General features: G+C 42.8%; 1 protein-coding gene across 7 annotated transcripts; it reads left to right on the top strand.

The window, feature by feature from the left end:
• The first annotated feature begins 277 nt into the window (after positions 1-277).
• RBAK (RB associated KRAB zinc finger) lies at positions 278-20,238 on the top strand. Of its 7 annotated transcripts, XM_032460003.1 has the most exons (7): positions 278-331; positions 606-1,274; positions 1,403-1,575; positions 1,718-1,774; positions 11,954-12,080; positions 12,352-12,447; positions 14,534-20,238. In XM_032460003.1, the coding sequence occupies exons 4-7, from the start codon at positions 1,760-1,762 to the stop codon at positions 16,447-16,449; spliced, it is 2,154 nt and encodes a 717-aa protein (XP_032315894.1). In that variant the 5' UTR covers positions 278-331; positions 606-1,274; positions 1,403-1,575; positions 1,718-1,759; the 3' UTR covers positions 16,450-20,238. The 7 variants fall into 7 exon arrangements, with proteins under 7 accessions (XP_032315894.1, XP_032315897.1, XP_032315893.1 ...); XM_032460006.1 differs by having other exon boundaries at positions 324-746; XM_032460002.1 differs by having other exon boundaries at positions 324-929.
• The last annotated feature ends 863 nt before the right edge of the window (positions 20,239-21,101 follow it).

The raw sequence follows: 21,101 nt of genomic DNA, 5'->3' as shown, positions 1-21,101 counted from the left end.
ACTAAAGATGAGCAAACATCTAGGACACCAGGACACAGCCAGGCAAGACGCTTCGAGACTTTACTGACGTTCCCTTAAATTAAGTGAAATTGAGTCCCGGTCGGCTCAGCGCCTCTCCGCGGCCAGATGAGGTGGAGACATTTAAGACGTTCCCTAACTTGACGGCGCGGAGACTTATGGGAAATAGAGTCCTCGTACTTGTCCGGCTCCCCAGGGTGGACCGGGGGAGGCGGACTTCCGGCGTCCCCCTGCGCTTGCGCACCTCTCCCTGTCTGCGTGTTCGCGCACGCGCACCGACGCCGCGGTGCTCCCGCTTCCTGTCTGTACCCAGGTCACTTCTCGTCCTCGTTCTCAGTCTTTGGCCTCCCGCAGGCAAGGGTTCGGGGGCCTGCGGGGGTGGACGCTGGCCGACACCCAGCTGGCGCAGACTGTGCGGAGGCTCGAGCGGGGACCTCTGAGCGCGAGCCCCGGAGCCTGCGGCCTGAGCCGGAGGGGTCGTACGGGCGGCGGCGCAGGGGCGGCGGGACCCGGGCCCGACCGTCTGCAGCGCGAAGGACTGGGAGGCTCTGGGAGGGACGTTCGCCTGAAGGGATTTTGTCCCGTAGGCCCAGAGCCAGCTCCTCGGGACCAGCGGCCTCGGGAAGCGGAGAGGAGAGATTCTGGGAGACGAGCAAGCGGGAGAAGCAGCCTTCGGCCCGGAGCCTCGGAAGCCTGAGGCCAGTCAGCGGGTCCCGGCGGGGTAGCTGGTGCGTCTGCGGGCCTCCAGGCAGTTCTCGACCCTGCGGCCCGCGGAGAGCGGGGCTTGGGGGAGCCAGCCTTGGCCGAGCACACGAGAGAGCGACAGGGAGGGTTTGTCCGCGTCCCGGAGGTGGAGGGGCTGGGCTGCAGGATCGCGGAGGCTGCTCCTGGATGGGCGCCCACTGGGACTTGTGAGTTCTGAGTGTCCTGGGGGAGTAGGGGCGGCCGGCTGGTCTGTGGACATTCCGCGTCCACTCCTCCCTCCACACCCGACACCCCTCCTGTCGCCACCTCGAGATGGCGAGCGTGTGTCTCAAGGTGCATTAATTAGCACCTTGGTTCTCGAATCCGAGTGTGTGCTGAACCCTCCCCTGGTCTGCCCTGCGGAATCACTCAGTGGAGTGCAGGATAAGTCTGCGAGGCTTCTGTCCTGCTGCTTCGGTTGAGAGAGGAAGAGATTGGGCCTGAGAAGGGAGGTGACGTGTCTAGGTCACCGGGTGTGTAGGTGGGATTGCTGACAGGACCCAAACTCCCAGGTCAGTGTTCTGTCCCACTCTATTATAGTTTCCTTAATAAAAGATTTTTAAGTGTAGCAGTAACTAAGTTGAGTCAGGTAATTTAAAAACAATACTGTGTCCTGATGCACATATGTTCCACTTTTCAGAGTTCACATGTTCCCTTCCTGTGGAATCTTTGATTGTAAGAAATTTAAAGAGATAGAAAATACTTTTTTGTTTTTGTGCTTCATTTTAATGATGGCAAACTATATGAAAAAGAGTCAGTGTTTGTACTGACTAATCGGAGTAACCTGATCATGTTGGAGTTACCGGGGTTCAGGTGTGTTTCTCTCTTATCACCCTTTTCGCCTCTTCTGAATATTCATAGGGTATCATTTTATTGAGCTTTCTTTGGTGGTTCTGATGCAGGAGGTTGCTGCCAGATGACTCACGGCTTCAATTACTTCCTTCCCTTCCTCTAGGTCCACCGTTAACAGTCTACGCTTTTCTGAGAGCAGCAGAAAATGAATGAGTCCCAGGTGAGTTTTCCTGTCTGTGTATATATTCCCCCACTTTGTTTTGTAATGCATTTTAGAGTTTTTATTAGGGTCCATACTTTAAAATGGGAAGATGGACATTGATAAAAGACATCATCATGTAAAATATGGTTGTTACACAGTCACGTTGGCACCTAGACTTTGTAGAGTTCAAGTGTGTAGGTAGTATCGTAGTTCAGGGCTCCCGGGGCTGAGCTGCAGATGTGGCTGATGTTCTGGACATTTCCAGAAAAAGGAAAGTACCGTCCCTTACGTGATGTGTGTTGACTGTAAGAAGAAACCTTTTTTATTACTTGTGGTTCTTAAAGACTTCCTAGGACTTGAAAAACATGTGTTTGTTGAATTTGGTGCAATTGTGGATAGCTCTGCCATTACAACTGTTAAATCACTGCAGTCTGTGGCTTGTACTCGCTGCTTATCTAAACCGAGGACCTGCTGCCCAAGGAGGACTTGGTGCGGGTAGTTTTTTTCCCAGGCTCCAAAATACTGTGATCCAAATAGAGGCATTTACATTTGACTCTTGAGTCCAGAATAAAACCTAAATTAAGGAATGGTCTGCTCATTCTCCAGGTATTTCTGTTAGTGTTTGGTTTGCACAGTGAACAAGACAGACAGATATTCTCCAGTAAAGATGTCCTCACTTCCCATTCCAGCTCTTGGGGTCTTGGTTTTGTCCTTACCACTCCTGGATCTGTTGGTAAAGATGAGCAGTGACCTAACTGTGGTCAATCTAGTGGACGTTTTCCAGCCGTTACCTAGGTGGCCACTCACCTGCCTCTGACATCTGTTACTTACAAACTCACGGCATCTCCCTTTTCTTGGCTTTTAAAGAAATTTATTTATATTTCTGTATGTAGCTTTAAATGATAGTCTTATAAAAAGTGGGTGATGATAACCCACAAACCATTCCTTCTTAGTGTATAATATCAATGTTCCAAGTTTCTGTTTTCTAAATGTTTTTCAGTTTTTCCTTTTCAATGAGAATATAGATAGAGTCCATATGTTGCCGTTGGTTGATGAGTCTTGGATTGTGTCGATTGCATTGCCATCATTTTAACTAACTTTTTTTTTCTGAACCGTTTGAGAGTAGGTATATGGTATGCCCCCTCGCCCTGTAACATTTCAGTTGTACCTCAAAAGATCAAGAATATTTTCCTACATATGCTTAGCATAGTTGGTGAATTCAGGAAATTTTTTGTTGATATAATACATTAATCTATAGTTTACCTTCCAGTTTTGCCAATTTTCCCAGTCATTTCCTTTATAGCAATTTTTTATTTCTCATGATGGACCCAGTCCAGAAATATGAATCACATTTAGTTGCATGCTTTTTAAGTCTGTTTAGTGTGGAATAATTTCTCAATGCCGTTATGATGATTGAAGAATACAGGCCAATTATTTTGTAAAATTCTCTGAATTTAGGTTTCCCTGGTATTTCTTCATGATGGGATTTAGATTGTGAATTTGGGGGAGGAACACTGCATGAATAATGACTCTCTTAAAATCTATGGCCCAAAATAGTGTCTCCCTTGGAGAAGTTCTGTGTGCAGGTAAGAAGGGTGCCTGGTTCTGCTCCATCAGGTGGCACGTTCTGTAAATGCCAGTCAGCTCTAGTTGGTAGTGCGGGGCTGTATCCTGTGTCCTTGCTAACCTTCCGCCTGCTTGTCCTGTCAGTTGTGAGGGTACTGACAAGTTGCATCCTGCAATTGTGCAATTGTGATTTGTCTGTTTCTCCTTGAAATTCTGTCAGTTTTTGCTTCATGTATTTTATTGAAGGATACCTAAGTGCTGAAGATTGTTATGTCCTCTTGATTAATTAACCACTTTGTCACTGTGCAGTGGCCTTCTTTATCCTGGTAATATTCTGTGCTGTGAAATGGAATCTCTGATATTTGTAGTCACTCCAACTTGGAGTAGTGTTGGCGTGCTGTATCTTATTCTGTCCTTTTATGTTTAACCTATTTACATCTTTGTATGTAAAGTACATTGCTTGCAGACAGCATATAGTTGGGTCTTGTTTTTTAATCCAGTTTGAGAATTTTTGCCTGTGAATGGGGGTGTTCAGACCACTTACATATAATGTGATTATTGTTATTACCGGTTAGGTTGTAGTCTGTGGTCCGTCTTTCTCATCTGCTCCATCTTCTTTGTCTTCCTCCCTTTTGATTGACTTTGTTTTATGATTCCGTTTTATATCCTTTGTTGAATTGTTAGCTGTAACGTTTGTTATATTAGTGGGTGCTTTAGGGTAGGGTTTATAGTATATAATTTATCATAGTTTATCTTCAAGTAATACACTATTTCACTTAGAGCCTAGGAAGCTGCTGTTGTTTCTCTATTTTGGTATTTACACTACTGTTGCATGTAATTTTTGCATGTGGTACCAATCCTGCTATAAGTGTTACTGAGTCCAAACTCGTTCTTCTCACTGCACGACAGCCAAATAAATTGGGAGATGAGGTGTTCGGGCAAGGAGTAGCAACTTTATTTGGAAAGCCGGCAGACCAAGAGGATGGCAGACTAATGTCTTGGAGAACCATCATGCTCCAGTCAGAATACAGGCTCTTTTTATTTAAAAAAAAAAAAAAAAAAATAGGGGAGGGGGTGTGGTTCATTGTTGCAAACTTCATGCTGTAGGAATTCTTTATTCTTGCAGCCGTCCATGTTAGTCAGGCCATGGTGTCCCTGTAAACCTCCAACAAAACAGGTTATTCTCTATTTTTCAACTTGCCATCTCTGCTTAAGTGCAGAAGTGCAAACATCCTTAAAGGTCAGAGCCCCAAGAACAGGCTCTCCTGGATATTTCACGCTAAAGGCAACATTGTTTTATAAAAGGTGCAGACTAAGCCTAGAAAACAGGGCACAGTGGTTAAAAACTAAAGGAACAGATCCAATATGGAGTCAGATTTGTTCTCCTCTGTTATGTAAGTTGTTATTTTTAATTAAACAGTTATCTTTTAAAGAGATATAAGTACTGAGAGAAAGTACATAGTTAACCATTTCTGGTACCTTCATTCCTTTGTATGGATCCTCATTTTTATCTGCTGTCACTTTCCTTCTGCCCAAAGGACTTTCTTTAACATTTCTTTTAGTTGATATTGAATTTTTTCAGCTCTTGTATATCTGAAAATGTCTTTATGTTGCTTTCACTTTTAAAGGGATCATTGCTGGATTTTGTTTTTTCTCCAGTACTTTAAATGTCTTCCTCCACTGGCTTCTGGCTTACATTGTTTCCAAGAGAAGTCTGATGTCATTCTCATCTTTGTTCCTCTGTAGATAACATTTTTCCCCCCCTTTGCTGCTTTTAAACATTTCTCTTTATCAGTTGATTTTAGCCATTTGATTGCGATATGTCAAGGGACACCTCACTTTATTGCTCTTCACAGATAAAGCATTTTTTACAAACTGGAAGGCTCTGGCAACCCTGCGTTAAGCAAGCCTGTTGGCTCCATTTTCCCAGCAGCTTTCCTCCCTTTGTGTCTCTGTGTTACATTTTGGTAATTCTCATAGTATTTCAAACTGTTTAATTATTACTGCATTTGTTGTGGTGATCTGTGCTTGGTGATCTTTGATGTTACTATTGCAGTTGTCTTGGCATTTTTTTTAAGCAGTAAAGTAGTTTTTAATTAAGGTACCTACTTTTTTATTAGACATAATGCTATTGCACAGTCAATAGACTGTAGGATAGTGTAAACATAACTTTTATATGCCCTGGGAAACCAAAGCATTCATGTAACTCGCTTTATTACGATGCTTGCTTTATTCTGGTGGTCTGGAACCCAACCTGTAATGTCTCTGAGACATACCTGTATCTTTATGTTTTTGTGCTCAGGGCATCACTGAACTTCTTGGATCTGTGTGTTTATGGTTTTCATCAAGTTCGGGACAGTTTTGACCATGATTTCTTCCAAGTATTTCCCCTCTCTCCCCCATTCCTTCTTTCAGTGGTTTCTGTTTTATTTATATATGTGTATGTGTATATATATATGTGTGTATGTGTGTATATATATGTGTGTATGTGTGTGCATATATATATATATGTATATTTGTTTTGTTGCTTTAAATTGTTCCCCAACTCACCGGTGTCCTTGATTTTCTTTTCATTCTTGTTTCTCTGTGTGTTTAATTTTGTGTATCGTGTTGCCATAGCTTCTTGTTCACTGGTCTGTTTTTCTGCGATGCTGTTAATCTAGTCCGCTGTAGTTTTCATCTCAGGAAGATATTGTAGTTTTTGTCCGTAGAATTTCAATTTGAGTCTTTTTTTAAAGTATCTTCTCTGTCTCTGCTCAGTTTTTTTGACCATATGGAATACAGTTAACCATTTCAATGCTTTATTAAATGTCCCAGTTGTAACATCTGTGTCAGTTTTAGGCCCATTTCAGTTGATTGATTATTTTCTTTCTGGGTTGTGCTTTCCTGCCTTCCCCGACTTGTCAACTCTCTTCAGCTCTGTCTGTTTCCCTTCCCTTCTCCACAGCTGGGAACTCTCAGGGCAGCAGCTTGGGCTCATCTTGTTTATTTCCTGTCTCTCCTGGATTACTGTCCTTAATTGCCTGGTGATGAGTGTCTTGAAAACCACAGCTTTGTATATTCTGTTTTTTTGGTGTTGTTTCAGATGGGAGGGTAAATCCAGTCCTTGCTCATCTTGGCTGAAAGCAGAAGTGCTGATGTCTCTATTTTGAGTCACAGTTAGAAAGCCTTTCCCCACATGAACATTACGGAGAAACTCACCCTTGTTTTTCCCGTGTGGTTCATGTTTCACATTTAGATCATTGATCCAGTTGGAGTTTATTCTTTTATGCTGTAAGATATGGATGCAGTGTTATCCACATCTAAATGGTTATCAATTCCTGTAATACCATTTATTAAAAATCAGTTCTGCTAATATTACAATTTTTCAATCACATATCATCATGATGTATAACCATAAAGCCTGTTTCTAGACCTTGTGCTCTCCCGCTGCTGTTTCCATTGGTGCCTCCTGGACCAAACTGGTTTACCATAGGGGTTGTATTTTAAATCTGGTGGTGGTAGGCCCACTTCATAGCTTCTTTTTTGGAGATTTTCCTAGCTGTTCTTGATTATTTTTCCCCCTTCATCTGAACTTTAGTGTCAACTTGTCTAGTTCCAGGAAAAAGCTTTTCCCTATTTTTGTTGCCATCACATGTTTATAACGTAGTTCACAGTGACTGACATGTTTGTGATACTAAGCCGACCTGTCCGTCCAAGAGCAAGGAGAGCCATTCCGTTCATTCAGGTCTACTTCTCTGTCTCTCAGGAGTGTTTTAACATTTTTTCTAGTATAGGTTTTGTACACTTCTCATTAAGAGCTCTCTTTTCTGTTGCTATTGTAAACTGTGTGTACACTTGCGTTATACCTTCTTATTGCTTTATATAATGAGAGCTGTTGCTTTTATGTATGTTTACTATATATTCTGTTACCTAACAAGAGTTCTTTTTGTTGATTGGGTTCCACTGTTGATTCTCTGAGTTTTCTAGGTGTAGTATGTCATCTGGGAATAGAAATAGTTTTACTTTTTCTTATTATTAGGCCTTTAACTGTTCCCTCTAATTGGAGATAATGAGCATTTTGCCTTGGTTCTAATCTTAGTGGGAATGTGTCTGTTGTTGTCCTGTTAAATTTTGACTTTGGAACTAAGATGACTGAAGCATAAGTATGTGCGTGTGTATATAAATTTAAAGTGTATACTTGTGCTTGTGTGTATATATCACACTAAAATGCGTGTACATACATATATTCATGTTAGTAAAGTATTCATCAGTTCGTATTTTCTTTGAGTTTTTTTTTAAATCACGTATTCATTTGAATATTGTTGGAAAGCGATCTTTTCAACGTCTTTGGAAATTTAAGATTTTTTTTTCTTAGCTGTATTATAACAGCACATTGTACTAATAGATTTCCAAGTATTAAACCAGTCAGTATGCTTAAAATAAGTCCCATTTGGCTGTTACGTATTTTCTTTTCAATCTGGTATTGGATTTTGTTTGCTAATATTTTATGTATATAAACAGTGTAGGTATAGAAACAATGTAGGTATATAAACAGTATAGGTATATAAACGATGTCTGTGCGGAATGTAATTCTTTTTAAGTTGAAGTACAGTCAGTTACAATGTGTCAGTCTCCGGTGTACAGCACAATGTCCCAGTCGTGCATACACATATGGAATGTAATTTATTTTATTTGTTGGACTGATGAGTCTTCTAACCCCCGCCTCTTCTTGCCTCCTGGCCTGACTAAACCCAGAAGGACGTTAGTTCCTGTAGGTGATCTGAAGGCTCATTTGGTTTGCCTGTGGATAATCCTAGGCTCTCGGGGAATCTCACCTGTGGGGCCTGCCAAGATGTGGCTGTACCAGTGGGTGCAAGCCCTTCATAAACAGGAGGGAAATGGGACATGTTTGCTGAGCATTTCTCTTCCACAATACGAGTTAAATGTTTGCAGTGCCAACAGCTGCTCCTTCCAACAACCGAGAACCCTTTTTACTGGTCTCTCAGTGAGGTTTCCCCATCCCCGTGTTCACCCCATGCTCACTGCTGTTGGAGCTCTGGGTTTCAGTGGAGTATGTCACTGAGTGTTGTAGGGAGACTGTTTTCTTTGATATAAATTGTTTTGCTTTTCTGAAAATACCTTCACAGTGTCCTTAGGCTTAAATGATAGTTTGGCTTGGTGTGTGCTTCTAGGTTCGGAATCCTTTTGTCTTTGAATGTTGTGGGCAGTTCTCCATTGTTTTCTCTCAGTTGAGAAGTGAAATATCAGTTGCCAGGGTAACTAGTGTATTTTTTTTTCTCCATAACTTATTAGGAATTTCCCCCTAATTTTTAAATTTGATATTTTATCAGGAAATTTCTGGATCTCACTATTTCCCTCCTCCCCCAGTATTCTTTGCCCTTTTTGATTATACTTGTTTTGTTTGTTTGTTTGTTTGATGATTCTCCAGCTCAGGAATCATTTTTGGTTCTGCCTTTGATGATTTTTTGTTCTTTTTTTTACCCTCTATAGTCTCTTTTGGAAGGTGTTGAAGCTGTTGGATCTGGCTTGAATACCTCAAATTTTGTTTCATCATTTCAATTTCTTGTTTTCAGAGAGATTTCCTAAGTTATGTATTCTGTGTCTCATTTGTTATTCAGGCTTCTTGCTTGAGGATTTTTAAAAAATTCAACAATCCAGTCTTTAATTTCTAAATTTTCTCCAGTGGCTTTTTATAGCAGGATAGTCTCATTTTATGGAAACAATATCCTGCTTAATTTATTTAAAAATATAAATCAGTAGAAAAAAATGTAAGTTGTTTCTTGTGTGAATTCGGTTCGGTCGTTGTTGAGTTGTTCATCTTGATGCTTATTTTTTATTTATGTTGTTTTCCTCAATCAGCTGACGATTCTTGATTTTTTTAAATTTCACTTTTTGAGGGAATAGTTACTAATAGCTACTGTGAGCGAACGCAGCCAGCGAGCCCATTTCATCCCCTCTCCTTTGTGGGGGCGACAGCAGAGCTCTGAAAGTGAGTGGGTCGGGATATGGAATTAGACGTCACTGCATTTTTTTTCTTCCACTTTTTTTTTATTGTGGTAAAGTATATGTAATGTAAACTTTAGTATCTTAACCGTTTTTCAGTGTACAGTGCAGTGGTATCAAGAACATTCATATTGTTCTGCAGTCATCACCAGCATCGCTCTCCGGAGAACATCTCATCTTTCAAAACTGAAACTCTGCCCCTGTTAACATGAACTCCCCACTCCCGCATCTACCCAGCTCCTGGCAATCACCGTGTTACTTTCTGTCTCTGTGGTTTTGATTCCTCTAAGTACCTCATCTAAGTGGAATCGTACAGTATTTGTCCTTTTGTGACTGGCTTGTTTGACTCAGTATAATGTCCTTGAAGTTCATCAGTGTGGTAGCTTGTGTCAGAATTTACTACATTTTAAGGCTGAATCGTATTCCTTTGTGTATATATATCACGTTTTGCTTAACCATTCATCCTTTGGGTTATTTCCACATTTTAGCTGCTGTGAATAATTCTGCTATGAACATGGGTGTGAAGATACCTCTTCAAGTCCTTGCTTTCATTTTGAGGGGAGTATAGACCCAGAAGTGATATTGCTAGATCATATGTTCTGGTTTTCATTTTTTTGAGGAACCACCATGCTGTTTTCCGTAACAGCAGTACCATTTTATGTTCCCACTGACAGTGCACAAGGGTTCCAATTTCTCCAAAACATGTAATTTTCTGGGGTTTTTTGATAGTAGCCATTCTAATTGATATGAGGTGGTGTCTCATTATAGTTTTGATTTTTATTTCCCTAATTATTGATGTTCAGCATATTTTTAATATGCTTATTGGTCATTTGTAAAACTTCTTTGGAGAAATGTCTATTGAAGTGCTTTGCCCATCTTTTACTAATTTACTTAATTATTTATTTTGCTCTCCCTTTTTAAAATCATATTTTTGTTGTTAAGTTTTGGGAGTTCTCTATACATTCTAGAAACTGATCCCTTATCAAATATATAATTTGCAAATGTTTCCTCCCATTCCGTGGGCTGCCTTCTGGCTCGTCAACTGTGACCTCTGATGTGCAGAACCTGTGGGCACCACTGCGTTTTGAACCAGTGGTGAGTTGATGGACAAGGTTCAGTTGCTTAGATTGCTTTATAGTAAGAGCAGTTTTCTGAGAGCTGTTTTAGGAAAAACATCCATGTCCAGCATGCAGAGAGTTGACTCTTTGTCCAGATTTGCCTGAGACAGTCTTGGGTTGCACCGCCGCTCCTGGGATCCCACCTGGTTGATCATTTGTCCCAGACAGCAGTTTTCTGTTTGGACAGTAAATGTGTTCACCTTGATTGTGGGCTCTGCAGTGTGTTGCACTCTGCTCCGTCTCTGGCCACGGTGCCCATGGCCAGAGTCACCGTACATTGGCCGCTCTGTGTACTGAGAACAGGAAACCGCTCGGGCTTCTTGGTTGGTCTGTGGTTGATTTCTCTGTCAGCCAGTCACTCTCCTGCCGCGGGAGCCCGCGGCCCTCCTGATAGGCCTGGAGGCGAGTCTGCTGTTCATTTATGCTGCGCCCCAGCATCTGCCCCTGAATGGCTTGTGTTCCATGGTCCTGGTTTCTCATCTGCTCTAGTCCATAAATCAAGAATTTTCCTCAAAGAAGTTCCTGCGATTGGTAACTTCTGTGTTCCATCGCTCTTGTGAGAATATACTCTGCTTTCATATTTCTTTCAGTTAGGCTTTTTTGATTTTTGTCTTGTCTTTGAGTCAGGAGACTGTGTATGTTCATTTTCTCTCTCAAATTAGAACCAACTCTTCTTTATCAAAAAATTGTCCTTAAGAAAGTGCCTTCTTGGTCTCTGCCCTGTGCCAACCTCTTTCGTGTCGATACTGCTTCAGTTTTTGTCATGGGGACTTTTCATACCACATCATCTCCTGTCCCCCTTACTCCTGGGGTACCCACTAGGCCTGCCAACATAGAATTAAAATAGTTTGCTTCTCTCTTGTTAGCCTGCCCTGCATCTTGTATACGTCACTCTGACAGTACCTCAAGCATTCATTCAGGCACCAAATTTTCATTGCTTCAAGGATGAGATGTGTGAGATACGATGTCTGAGATAACACTTGAAGGAAGTAGGAAACTTAGCCGTGCAGATAGCTGCAGACCGCCAGCTGTCAGAGCAGAGCAGGAGGTCAGAGGGCGACAGGGCTGACCCAGGATGGACTGAGCCCTGCGGTGTGCCAGCGGGAGGAGGTCGGGGAGGAGGGCCCACCGGCAGAGGCGCCAAAGGAGACCACAAGGAGTAAAATGCATGTGTTCACTGACCCAGCATCCTTATCAGGCTGCGAGCTGTTTGAGAGCAGGAATGGTGTTTCATTATCTTAACGTCCCCAGAACTCAAGAGACTTCAGTCGCAAAACTGGAACTCTCTTTTGTTCAAGAGTTTCTGAGTGGTTTGGGATTTGAGGGGACATGTTAAAGAACCCAAAGGCAGTGTCTTTCCAATATGGTTTGTTTTCCTCCCATGATCTGTTAAAAAAAAAAAATGGTGGTTTTCAGTGCTCATAGTTAACTTTACAGGGAGCTGGGTGAGCTCTTGTCCCACGAGTCTCCTTCATGTCCCCCGTTTCCAACCGCGGTGCCATTGTAGGGACCAGTGTCATTCAAGGACGTGGCCGTGGACTTTACCCAGGAGGAGTGGCAGCAGCTGGACTCCGATGAGAAGACAACCTACCGGGACGTGATGCTGGAGAACTACAGCCACCTGGTCTCCGTGGGTGAGCGGAGCTGCTTTCGGGGCCGCTGCTGGGGGTGAGGGTGAGGGGGCTTCCAATTTAATGGTTTTATGCTTGAAGAAATCAGTGATAAGACCTTTTAATTCCTTTTGGGCACCAGGTAGAGGATGTGTGTCTGCTTCTGCACTGAAAGGTTCTCATTTTGCTGAAGTGCAAAATCAGTGCTTTATTGTGTGGCTTCTGAAGCAGCACCTTCTCCTCCAAGGCCTGGAGCTGAGCAGCTGGTCCAAGCTCGGCACTTTCTCTTTCATAGGGTACGACAGCACCAAACCCAACGTGATCGTCAAGTTGGAGCAGGGAGAAGAGCCTTGGACAGTGGCCGGTGAACTCCCACGGCCGGCCCACCCAGGTGAGGCAGTGGCACGTGACGTTCTGTAAGTGGTTGCTCCATCCTTGGGAGTGACCTCAGATGCCCCAGATCGCACTCCCAGGGCCCCGGTAGCGCTCCCGCTCCAGCACGCACATGCACGCTCCCTTTCTGGCCTTACGCTGGCTTACATTTTAAGGGATTCTCCATGGTTACCAGGACTAAAGATGCCTTCCCTTTGTCTCATGCTGTCCCTAACTTACCTTCTCCCTCTTATCGCAGGATTCCTTTGTTTTCAGACAGTCAAAAATCTGACAGAAAAGTTAACTGGAGACTTTCCTGGTCATTCTTTCTGTCTTCATCCTCTTTCCTTCCCTGCCGTGGGATGCCTCTGGCTTGTGTTCCGCCCCGGGTTCACTTCCCACCTCTAGGCCCTCAGATCCCAGCCTGGCCCTCTCCCTAAGCTTATTCGTATTCAGATACATGTTATATAACTTTGTGTTAAAGGTAGTTTAAAATTTAAGGAAAGAAGACCTTCAGAAAGCTGGGAAGAGGTTTGATAAATATTTTAAGGCTTCCCCTGAAACGTAGATAGGTTTTGAGCACAGCCAACGTGGGAAGTCAGACTGAGTGAACAGGAGTGTGTGCAGACTTGGGGTCGGGAATGCGCAGGGCAGAGCCTAGGCTTCCTGGAGCAGCAGGTGTGTTTGGAACAGGAATGCAATGGCAGTTTGAATATATATTGTGAATCTAGGTAATGAAAAACCTTACTGGTAAATGGTAACTTTTCTGTTTTTTCCCTATTGACATTTGGGGGTTTTGGTGCAGGGATGTTGTAGATTTCTGAGCACAGAGCTGTCAGTGTTGCGCTGAACGTGGATGAGAGTAACTATAAGTAGTGCAGAGGATCCCCAACTTTGTAAGATACATAGAAATAGAAGTTAATATCATAGGAGCTACTGTAGGAATCTGATGTTGAAGGTTTTACACCAAATGAAACCTGGGATTATGGGAACTCTTATTTGTATTCAGAATTAGGTTGCAGTGTCATACCAGGAACGTGGCTGGTTTTGGTGAATTTAAGTCAGTAAATTGAAAGAAAATTCATGGCAAAACTTCACAAGTATTTGTATTTGTTTCGTGTCACTGTTCTGAGTGGTTAGCATGTACTAATGAATGCAGCGTTCTCCCAGCCCTCTGTTTAAGGAACTGTTGTCTGCATTTCAGGTGCATGAAACTGTGTCATAGTTAAGTAACTTGTCAAGGTCTGCCAGCCTGTGATGCGTTGGAGTTGGGGTTCTAGTGCTCGTAACCGCTGTTCTCTGTTGTGCAGGGACGTTAGTTGGCGCTAAGACCACAGACCCCTTCAGGGAGCTGATCTTACTGGAGACATTGGTCTGCCTTACATTTCTTTCAGACGTGTGCCTGGGTCTCTCCTTCCAGGTCCCTGTGATTCAGGGCTGGGGAGTTGGAGCCCTGGTTGTGGAACTGTCTCTAAACATGAAGAAGCCGGAGTGTTTAGAATGGTTCTTTGGATTTATGTGCAGAATAGGAAGGCAGAGATTTTGGAAAGGTCTAGGTTAGAATGTTACCGTGCTAATCTTCGTATGAAGTGATATCTGATGGTTTAATGTCAGTTGTGATCTTTTTCTCCCAAACATCATCCATACTTGAATATTTCCTTTGAATGTACGTCCAGTGGTGGTGCTCATCCTCCCACCAGCCCTGCTGGCTCTGGGTCCTCCTGTTTCTACCTGGATCTAGCACTTGTTGGAGACTTTGTCCTCTGCTCATGATTTCTTCGGTGTATTTCACCTTTTCTATAAAAGTTTTGAACATACCTGTAAAGTAACAAAGCTACTTGTGTTCAGTGTGAATTTACTCTCCCTTCTTCTACTGCTAAGTCCACACTCATCCCTTCCACATTCCTCCTCCACCCCCAGGTGCCTGTCTGTCTGCCTCGTATGACAAATCAAGGAGAGAGGACTATACGCTCGTAATTACAAATGTTTGTGGAGATTAGCCCTAAAGCCAGAGTCAAGCCCAGACTGGGCCCTTGAGTACCACTCCTGTTCTGTAACTGGTGTGCTCAGATTCACAAGGCTGGTTTCATTTTATTCTTTTTCAGAAGAAGTCTGGAAAGTTGATGACCTGATAGAAGGAAGCCAAGAAAATGGAGACGAATGTCCTGTGCAGGCTGTTGATATCAGTGGCAGAGCCCTGTGTGAAGAAAGAGAGGATACATTTGATAAAACCTGTAACATGGGAACAAGCTTTGTTCCTTCAAGTACAATATCTCTTAATTGTGTCTCATGTGGAAAGACTTTAGAATCTGCTTCAGAATTAATTATTAGTGATGGAAGCTATGCAAGGAAGAAACCTGATGAGTGTAGTGAATGTGGGAAGACATATCATGGAGAGAAGCTCTATGAATTTCATCAAAATGGGGAAGCCTATTCTCAAAATGAAGAAAGTATTCAGAAAATTAATATTTTGGAGAAACCCTTTGAATATAACAAATGCACAGAAGCCTTAGACAGTGAAGCTGTGTTCATGACTCATAAGAGAGCCTATGTGGGGGAGAAGCCCTATGCGTGGAATGATTCTGGATCAGACTTCATCCAGATGTCAAATTTTAATGTATACCAGAGGTCTCAGATGGACTTGAAGCCCTTTGAATGCAGTGAATGTGGAAAATCTTTCTGTAAAAAGTCAAAATTCATTATACACCAGAGGGCTCACACAGGAGAGAAACCTTATGAGTGTAATGTATGTGGGAAATCCTTCAGCCAAAAAGGAACCCTCACTGTACATCGGAGGTCACACCTAGAGGAGAAGCCCTATAAATGCAACGAGTGCGGGAAAACCTTCTGTCAGAAGTTACATCTCACTCAGCACCTGAGGACACACTCGGGAGAGAAGCCCTACGAATGTAACGAATGTGGGAAAACCTTCTGCCAGAAGACACATCTCACCTTACACCAGAGGAACCATTCAGGAGAGCGCCCCTACCCATGTACCGAATGTGGGAAGTCCTTCTCCCGCAAGTCAGCCCTCAGTGACCATCAGAGGACGCACACAGGGGAGAAACTTTATAAATGTAATGAATGTGGGAAATCCTACTACCGAAAGTCTACGCTCATTACACATCAGAGAACACACACGGGAGAGAAGCCCTATCAGTGCAGCGAATGTGGGAAATTCTTCTCGCGGGTGTCATACCTCACTATACATTACAGAAGCCACTTAGAGGAGAAGCCCTATGAGTGTCACGAATGTGGCAAAACCTTCAATTTAAACTCAGCCTTCATTCGACATCGGAAAGTACACACAGATGAGAAGCCCCACGAATGCAGTGAATGTGGAAAGTTCTCTCGGTTCTCATATCTCACTGACCATCACCCAGCTCATTTAGGAGAGAAACCCTACGAATGTAGTGAATGTGGGAAAACCTTCCTTGAAAATTCAGCCTTCAGCGGACACCAGTCACTTCCCAGAGGGGAGAAATCCTACGAATGTAACATCTGTGGAAAGTTGTTCTCTGAGTTGACGTACTATACTGCACACTACAGAAGTCATTCCGAAGAGAAGCCCTATGGATGTAACGAGTGTGGGAAAACCTTCTCCCATAATTCATCCCTCTTTAGACATCAGAGGGTGCACACAGGAGAGAAGCCCTACGAGTGTTACGAGTGCGGCAAGTTCTTCTCTCAGAAATCTTACCTCACCATCCATCATCGAATTCATTCAGGAGAGAAGCCCTATGAATGTAGCAAGTGTGGGAAAGTCTTCTCTCGGATGTCAAACCTCACCGTGCACTATAGAAGCCATTCAGGAGAGAAGCCCTATGAATGTAACGAATGTGGGAAGGTCTTTTCTCAGAAGTCATACCTCACTGTGCATTACAGAACTCATTCAGGAGAGAAGCCCTATGAATGTAATGAATGTGGGAAAAAATTCCACCACAGATCAGCCTTCAACAGCCATCAGAGAATTCACAAGAGAGCAAATATGAATGTACTTGATGTGGGAAGTCTCCTCTGAAGTCAGATCTCATTTTAGAAAACCCTCTGCACATAATGAATGTGGGAAACCCAGATGGGAGTCAGATACCACTGCTGAGTTCATGTTTCTGGAGGAGGAAGAGCATTTAGGCATTAGATTTATTTTAATCTGAGTTTTCACTGAGAAGAATCCCTAAAAATGCATCAAGAAGCAAAGCCTTCAGCAAGACCCTACAACTCACTGGATGCTAGATCATTTATACAAGAGTGAAACTCTATAAATATTTAATATTTATTTTGGATTCCAATTGTGTCTACGTATCAGGGACTTGTACTACAGCGAAATCTGTCTGAGTGAATGTGGGAAACATTGTCTTGGAAATTGCTATACTAAAAGCCATATTTCTGGTATAAAATCAGATGCTTATAGGGAAGATATCAGAAGCGATCAGCTCTGAATGAACCTTCTTTGCAGAATGAATTTTAAAAATCGTCTGGAGTTGATAATGAGGACAGTAGCGTTGAATATGTATATGACTGTCTCATGTTTCATAAGTGTGATTAACTAATTCTATGCAATTCTCTGCAAGTTTGGATTTGATACAGTTTGTGAAAAGGCAGGATTCCTGTGTGAGCATGAAGGTGGCAAAATGTGCTAACATAGGATGTATTGTTGGTGACATGTTTGATAGGTACAAAATGGCTGAATACATAATTTTCTATTCTTTAGAGATATTTTCAAATGGGCTTTTAATGAGTGCTTCATCAGTAGAGGGGCCAGTGACTTTTGTAAAGTTTCCAACTGCATTTGAGCAAAAAAAAAAGTGACTTAAAAATACTGTTTTCATAACCTATGCATAGATCATTTGGAATCTGGTCTGTTCCGTGAAGGACCGCGGTGCTGCTCACGTGAGGCTGGTGAGACAGGCCAGCTCTGCTGCCACTTGTTTTTTACCCCATAGGTTTGAGTGTGCGACTGTTACGCGATTCAGAAATTTTATGTTTTTATTTGTTACGAATATGGTGTCATTATTTTGTCCACTGTCTCTTATCCCCAGTATTTTGGAACAAATTAATACAAGTTTCCAGCAGGTATTTTTGGTTGATAACTCAGTGTCCTTTCTCCACTCATTATGTACTTGGAAGAGTTTAGTTATGTCTTCACGTGACACACAGCAAATACTGAGTATAATCTAAAACAATCCTGATAACGTCATTCTGGACAGCAGTAACTCATTTATAGTGGTCTCCTGACCCAGTCCTGGGCTACTGAAACAGACATGGGGTCTGGAAAAAAGATAGAACAGTGATCAAATGGGTCTTACTCCAGGAATGTGAGGGTGTTTTAATAATTTAAAAAACCCAATCACTGTAATATATCACATTGAAGGAAAGTAACCTAGTATCCAGGGAACTCATGGTAAACTCAACATCATTTTGTGTGGGTGGAAAGGAACTTCCTTTATTGGATAAAGAGTGTCTTAAACTACAACAAACAGCATATTAAATAGTGAACTACTAAAAGTTTTCTCCTAAGATCGAAAAACCAGAGCAGGGTACCCACTGCCACTGGTTGTGTTCAGTGTTGTGCAGAGGGACCTAGCCAGGAAAGTTAGGGAAGAAAAAGAAGGAAAAGGCTTAAGGATTAGAAAGAAGTCAAACTTACTTGCAGATGACATGATTTTGTATGTAGGAATATACAGGTAATTAGGACTGAGTAAATTTAGCAGGATCGCTGCCTAGAAGGTCATTATGCAAAAGTTGGTTTTTTAATATACCAGCAACAAACGCAGAAAATGAAAAGTTTTAAAGCAATACCACTTACAGTAGAATCAGAAATCCTTAAGTGCCTAGAGTGACAAGTTGCCTAACACTATATTTTCAAGAATTCTATCCAAAACAAAAAAGTTACAGAGCAGTGAGAGGGAGATACCCTGTCCATAGATTCCAGGACAGTCTTAAAAAGGTGTCGGTTTTCCTTAGATTAATTCATATTCAATGCAATCTTAAAATCTTAGCAAGTTTTTTTAAACAAACTCATATGTGAATTCAAAAGGCCAATAATAATCAAAGCTGTGTTTTAGAGAAGACAGACTAGAGGTTAGAGTGGCAGGTGCCAAGAGCTGTTACAGCCGTAGTGATTGGGGCAGCGCGGTTGGTGTTGGCGCCAAGTTAAGCTGGCCAGTGAAGCGGAATGTTGCTTCCAGAAACACCCAAGCATACAGTCACTTGACTTCTGGTGAAGGTGATAACGTAACGTGGGAAAGGATGTTCTTTCCAATAAGTGCTTCGTCAATTAAATTCGTAATTTAATAGAAAATAGAGAAATCATCTGAGGTGGAGTGCAGTTCTAAGTATGGAGTGTAAAATAAGGAAGCTGTAACGAGAAAACCTGCACTATATAACCACGCGGGAAGCAAAGGTTTCTTAAGATCCCAAAGGCACTAAATTGTAAAACTAGTTACTTTGAATATATTATGTTTAAGAACTTCTATTTCTCAAAAAAGACACCGTTGAGAAAGTGAACAGGCAGACCACAGAGGGGAGAAGGTACTTGAGTTCATGCACATGACAGCAGAACTGAATGTGGAAGAGCGGTTGGCAAAGAGCGGTTTTTGGTGAGGGGCCTGTTTCCCTTCACAGGAAGCTCAGCCTGGCCATTGCAGCGTGAACGCCGTAAGGCAAAACAGATGAGCATGTCTGTGTCCCAGTAAGACTATTCCCAGACTGGGTTTGGCCAGCAGGCCGTAGCTGCTGACCCCTGATCCAAACTAAACACCTACAGATCAACAAGAAAAAAATAGAAAATGGGCAAAGGACTTGGACAGCCATCTCACAAGAGAGACTATCCAGATGGCCAATAAACATTTGAGAAGGTACGTTAATTTTGTTAGTAATCTGGGAAATGGCAGATTTAAAACACCACATGTCACTATTGCCCACCCTCTGAAATGGTGAAAATGAAAAGCAGAAAGAATGTAGCATGGAGCTTTGGCAGGGAGATGACGAGCTGGCCGACACTGGTGCTGCCCGCTGATAGGCCCGTGCGGAGAGCGGGCACTTTGGGCCACACCTGTGTGTGCACCCCTCTAACCCAAAACTAGCAGACACGTGTGGGTGTGTCCCCTGTGCACGGACATGTCCACCAAAGGACACGCCTGAGACTTTTCGTGGCATAAAACCGCGAAACGATAGAAGACGCCCAGGCAATAGAGCTTTGCATGTAAGAGCTGTGTTTTCCTGCACACGGCACTGTAGAGTGAGGAGGGTGACCAGGCGCAAGCACAGGTGACAGCCGCTCAGCGTGAGAACAGGCAGAACTTGCCCATGCAGATAGAAACCCGGACAGCAGCTAGCCTTGGACAAGGCTGGTAAGGTGTGTTTACCTGGTGCTGGTAATTGGTTCCTAAGTCTGGGTGCTGAGTATCTTGAGTGTTGTGTGCACTTAAGATATGTGTATTTTCCTGCATGTATATTACACTTCCATAAAAGTTTTTTAAAAATCACAAATGTCTACCATTTTTGTTGCTCAGCACTCTTGCCATATTTTTCTAAATGTTTATGGATATGATGATTAGCAGGAATTAAATGGTAGATTTTGCATAATTTTGTGCAGGGAATACTCTTAAAGTAGTTCAGTGGCAACTACTAAGATTTCCTACCCTGTGACCTTAAAGTTTAATATAATTATTATTTTCAGTAAATATTTGAAAAGGTGACAGGGCATTATCTGTTGTCATCCTACCCTTTTTTGTATATAAATGGGTCTGGCTTGTATAAGTAGGTCTGGACTGCCTCTTCAATAAAGAACTGATGTGTGTAAACCTTTCATATTTTCTCAGGAAAATTGTTTTTGACATTTCTGAATTTGGGGTGCATCTTAACCATCATCTTACCCTAGAGGTGACCTTTGAGATAAAAATCACAGTGAGTTTAATCTGATGAGAAATTTTTTTTAACTGTTCAGGTTATCCTTTCGGCAAATGTGAGATACGCCATTAACAGCACAAATGTGAGTGAGTGAAGGAAACAGGAGCTTGCACCATGAGAAGTGGAAGTGCTTGGCGTGGGGAGTGGGGAGGGCTGGCTGGGTTAATGCCACAACCATGAGAAATTATGACATCGGATGGGGTGGATGATGCACTTGATATTATTTGGCCTTTCTCGCACTAGATTAGGTGTGATGTGTAAACATGTGGACAGCGCATTGCTTGCTGGTGGAGGGGTCACCAAGGCGTTGGGTGGGACTTGGAGGTGTGATCCCCACACTGGCTAACTTCCCTCAGTCCACTGGGCTCAAGGGTGTGGTCAAGCAGGGCCAGGGCTCCCCTCCTGTGCCAGAACCAGACTGCCTGCTCAGCGCATCCTGAGCCCACCCCCCACCCCCATGCTTACTGCTGCTCAGCTTGGGGCCAGTTAACTTCAGACTTCTCTCTGAAGTCACCCAAATATGTTAAAGACGTTAGCTCAAGACCACTTAACAGCTGAGGGCAGAATTTCACCGACTGCCTTATTCCATCCCCAATTACACCCTGGTAGGTTGCCCAGCAAACTAAGCCCTTTAAAAAGGGGAAACGGATGACATGTGGCAGTGACAGTGTCACAAGTGTTCCCCAACTTTCATTGTATGAAGGCTACAAAAATTTAAAAGTAACCCTCCCCAATTACAGTGGTAATCACAACAAAAAAAAT

Source organism: Camelus ferus, chromosome 18, assembly GCF_009834535.1.
Source record: "Camelus ferus isolate YT-003-E chromosome 18, BCGSAC_Cfer_1.0, whole genome shotgun sequence".
NCBI classification, from domain to species: Eukaryota; Metazoa; Chordata; class Mammalia; order Artiodactyla; family Camelidae; genus Camelus; species Camelus ferus.
This window is presented reverse-complemented; position numbering and strand designations above follow the sequence as displayed.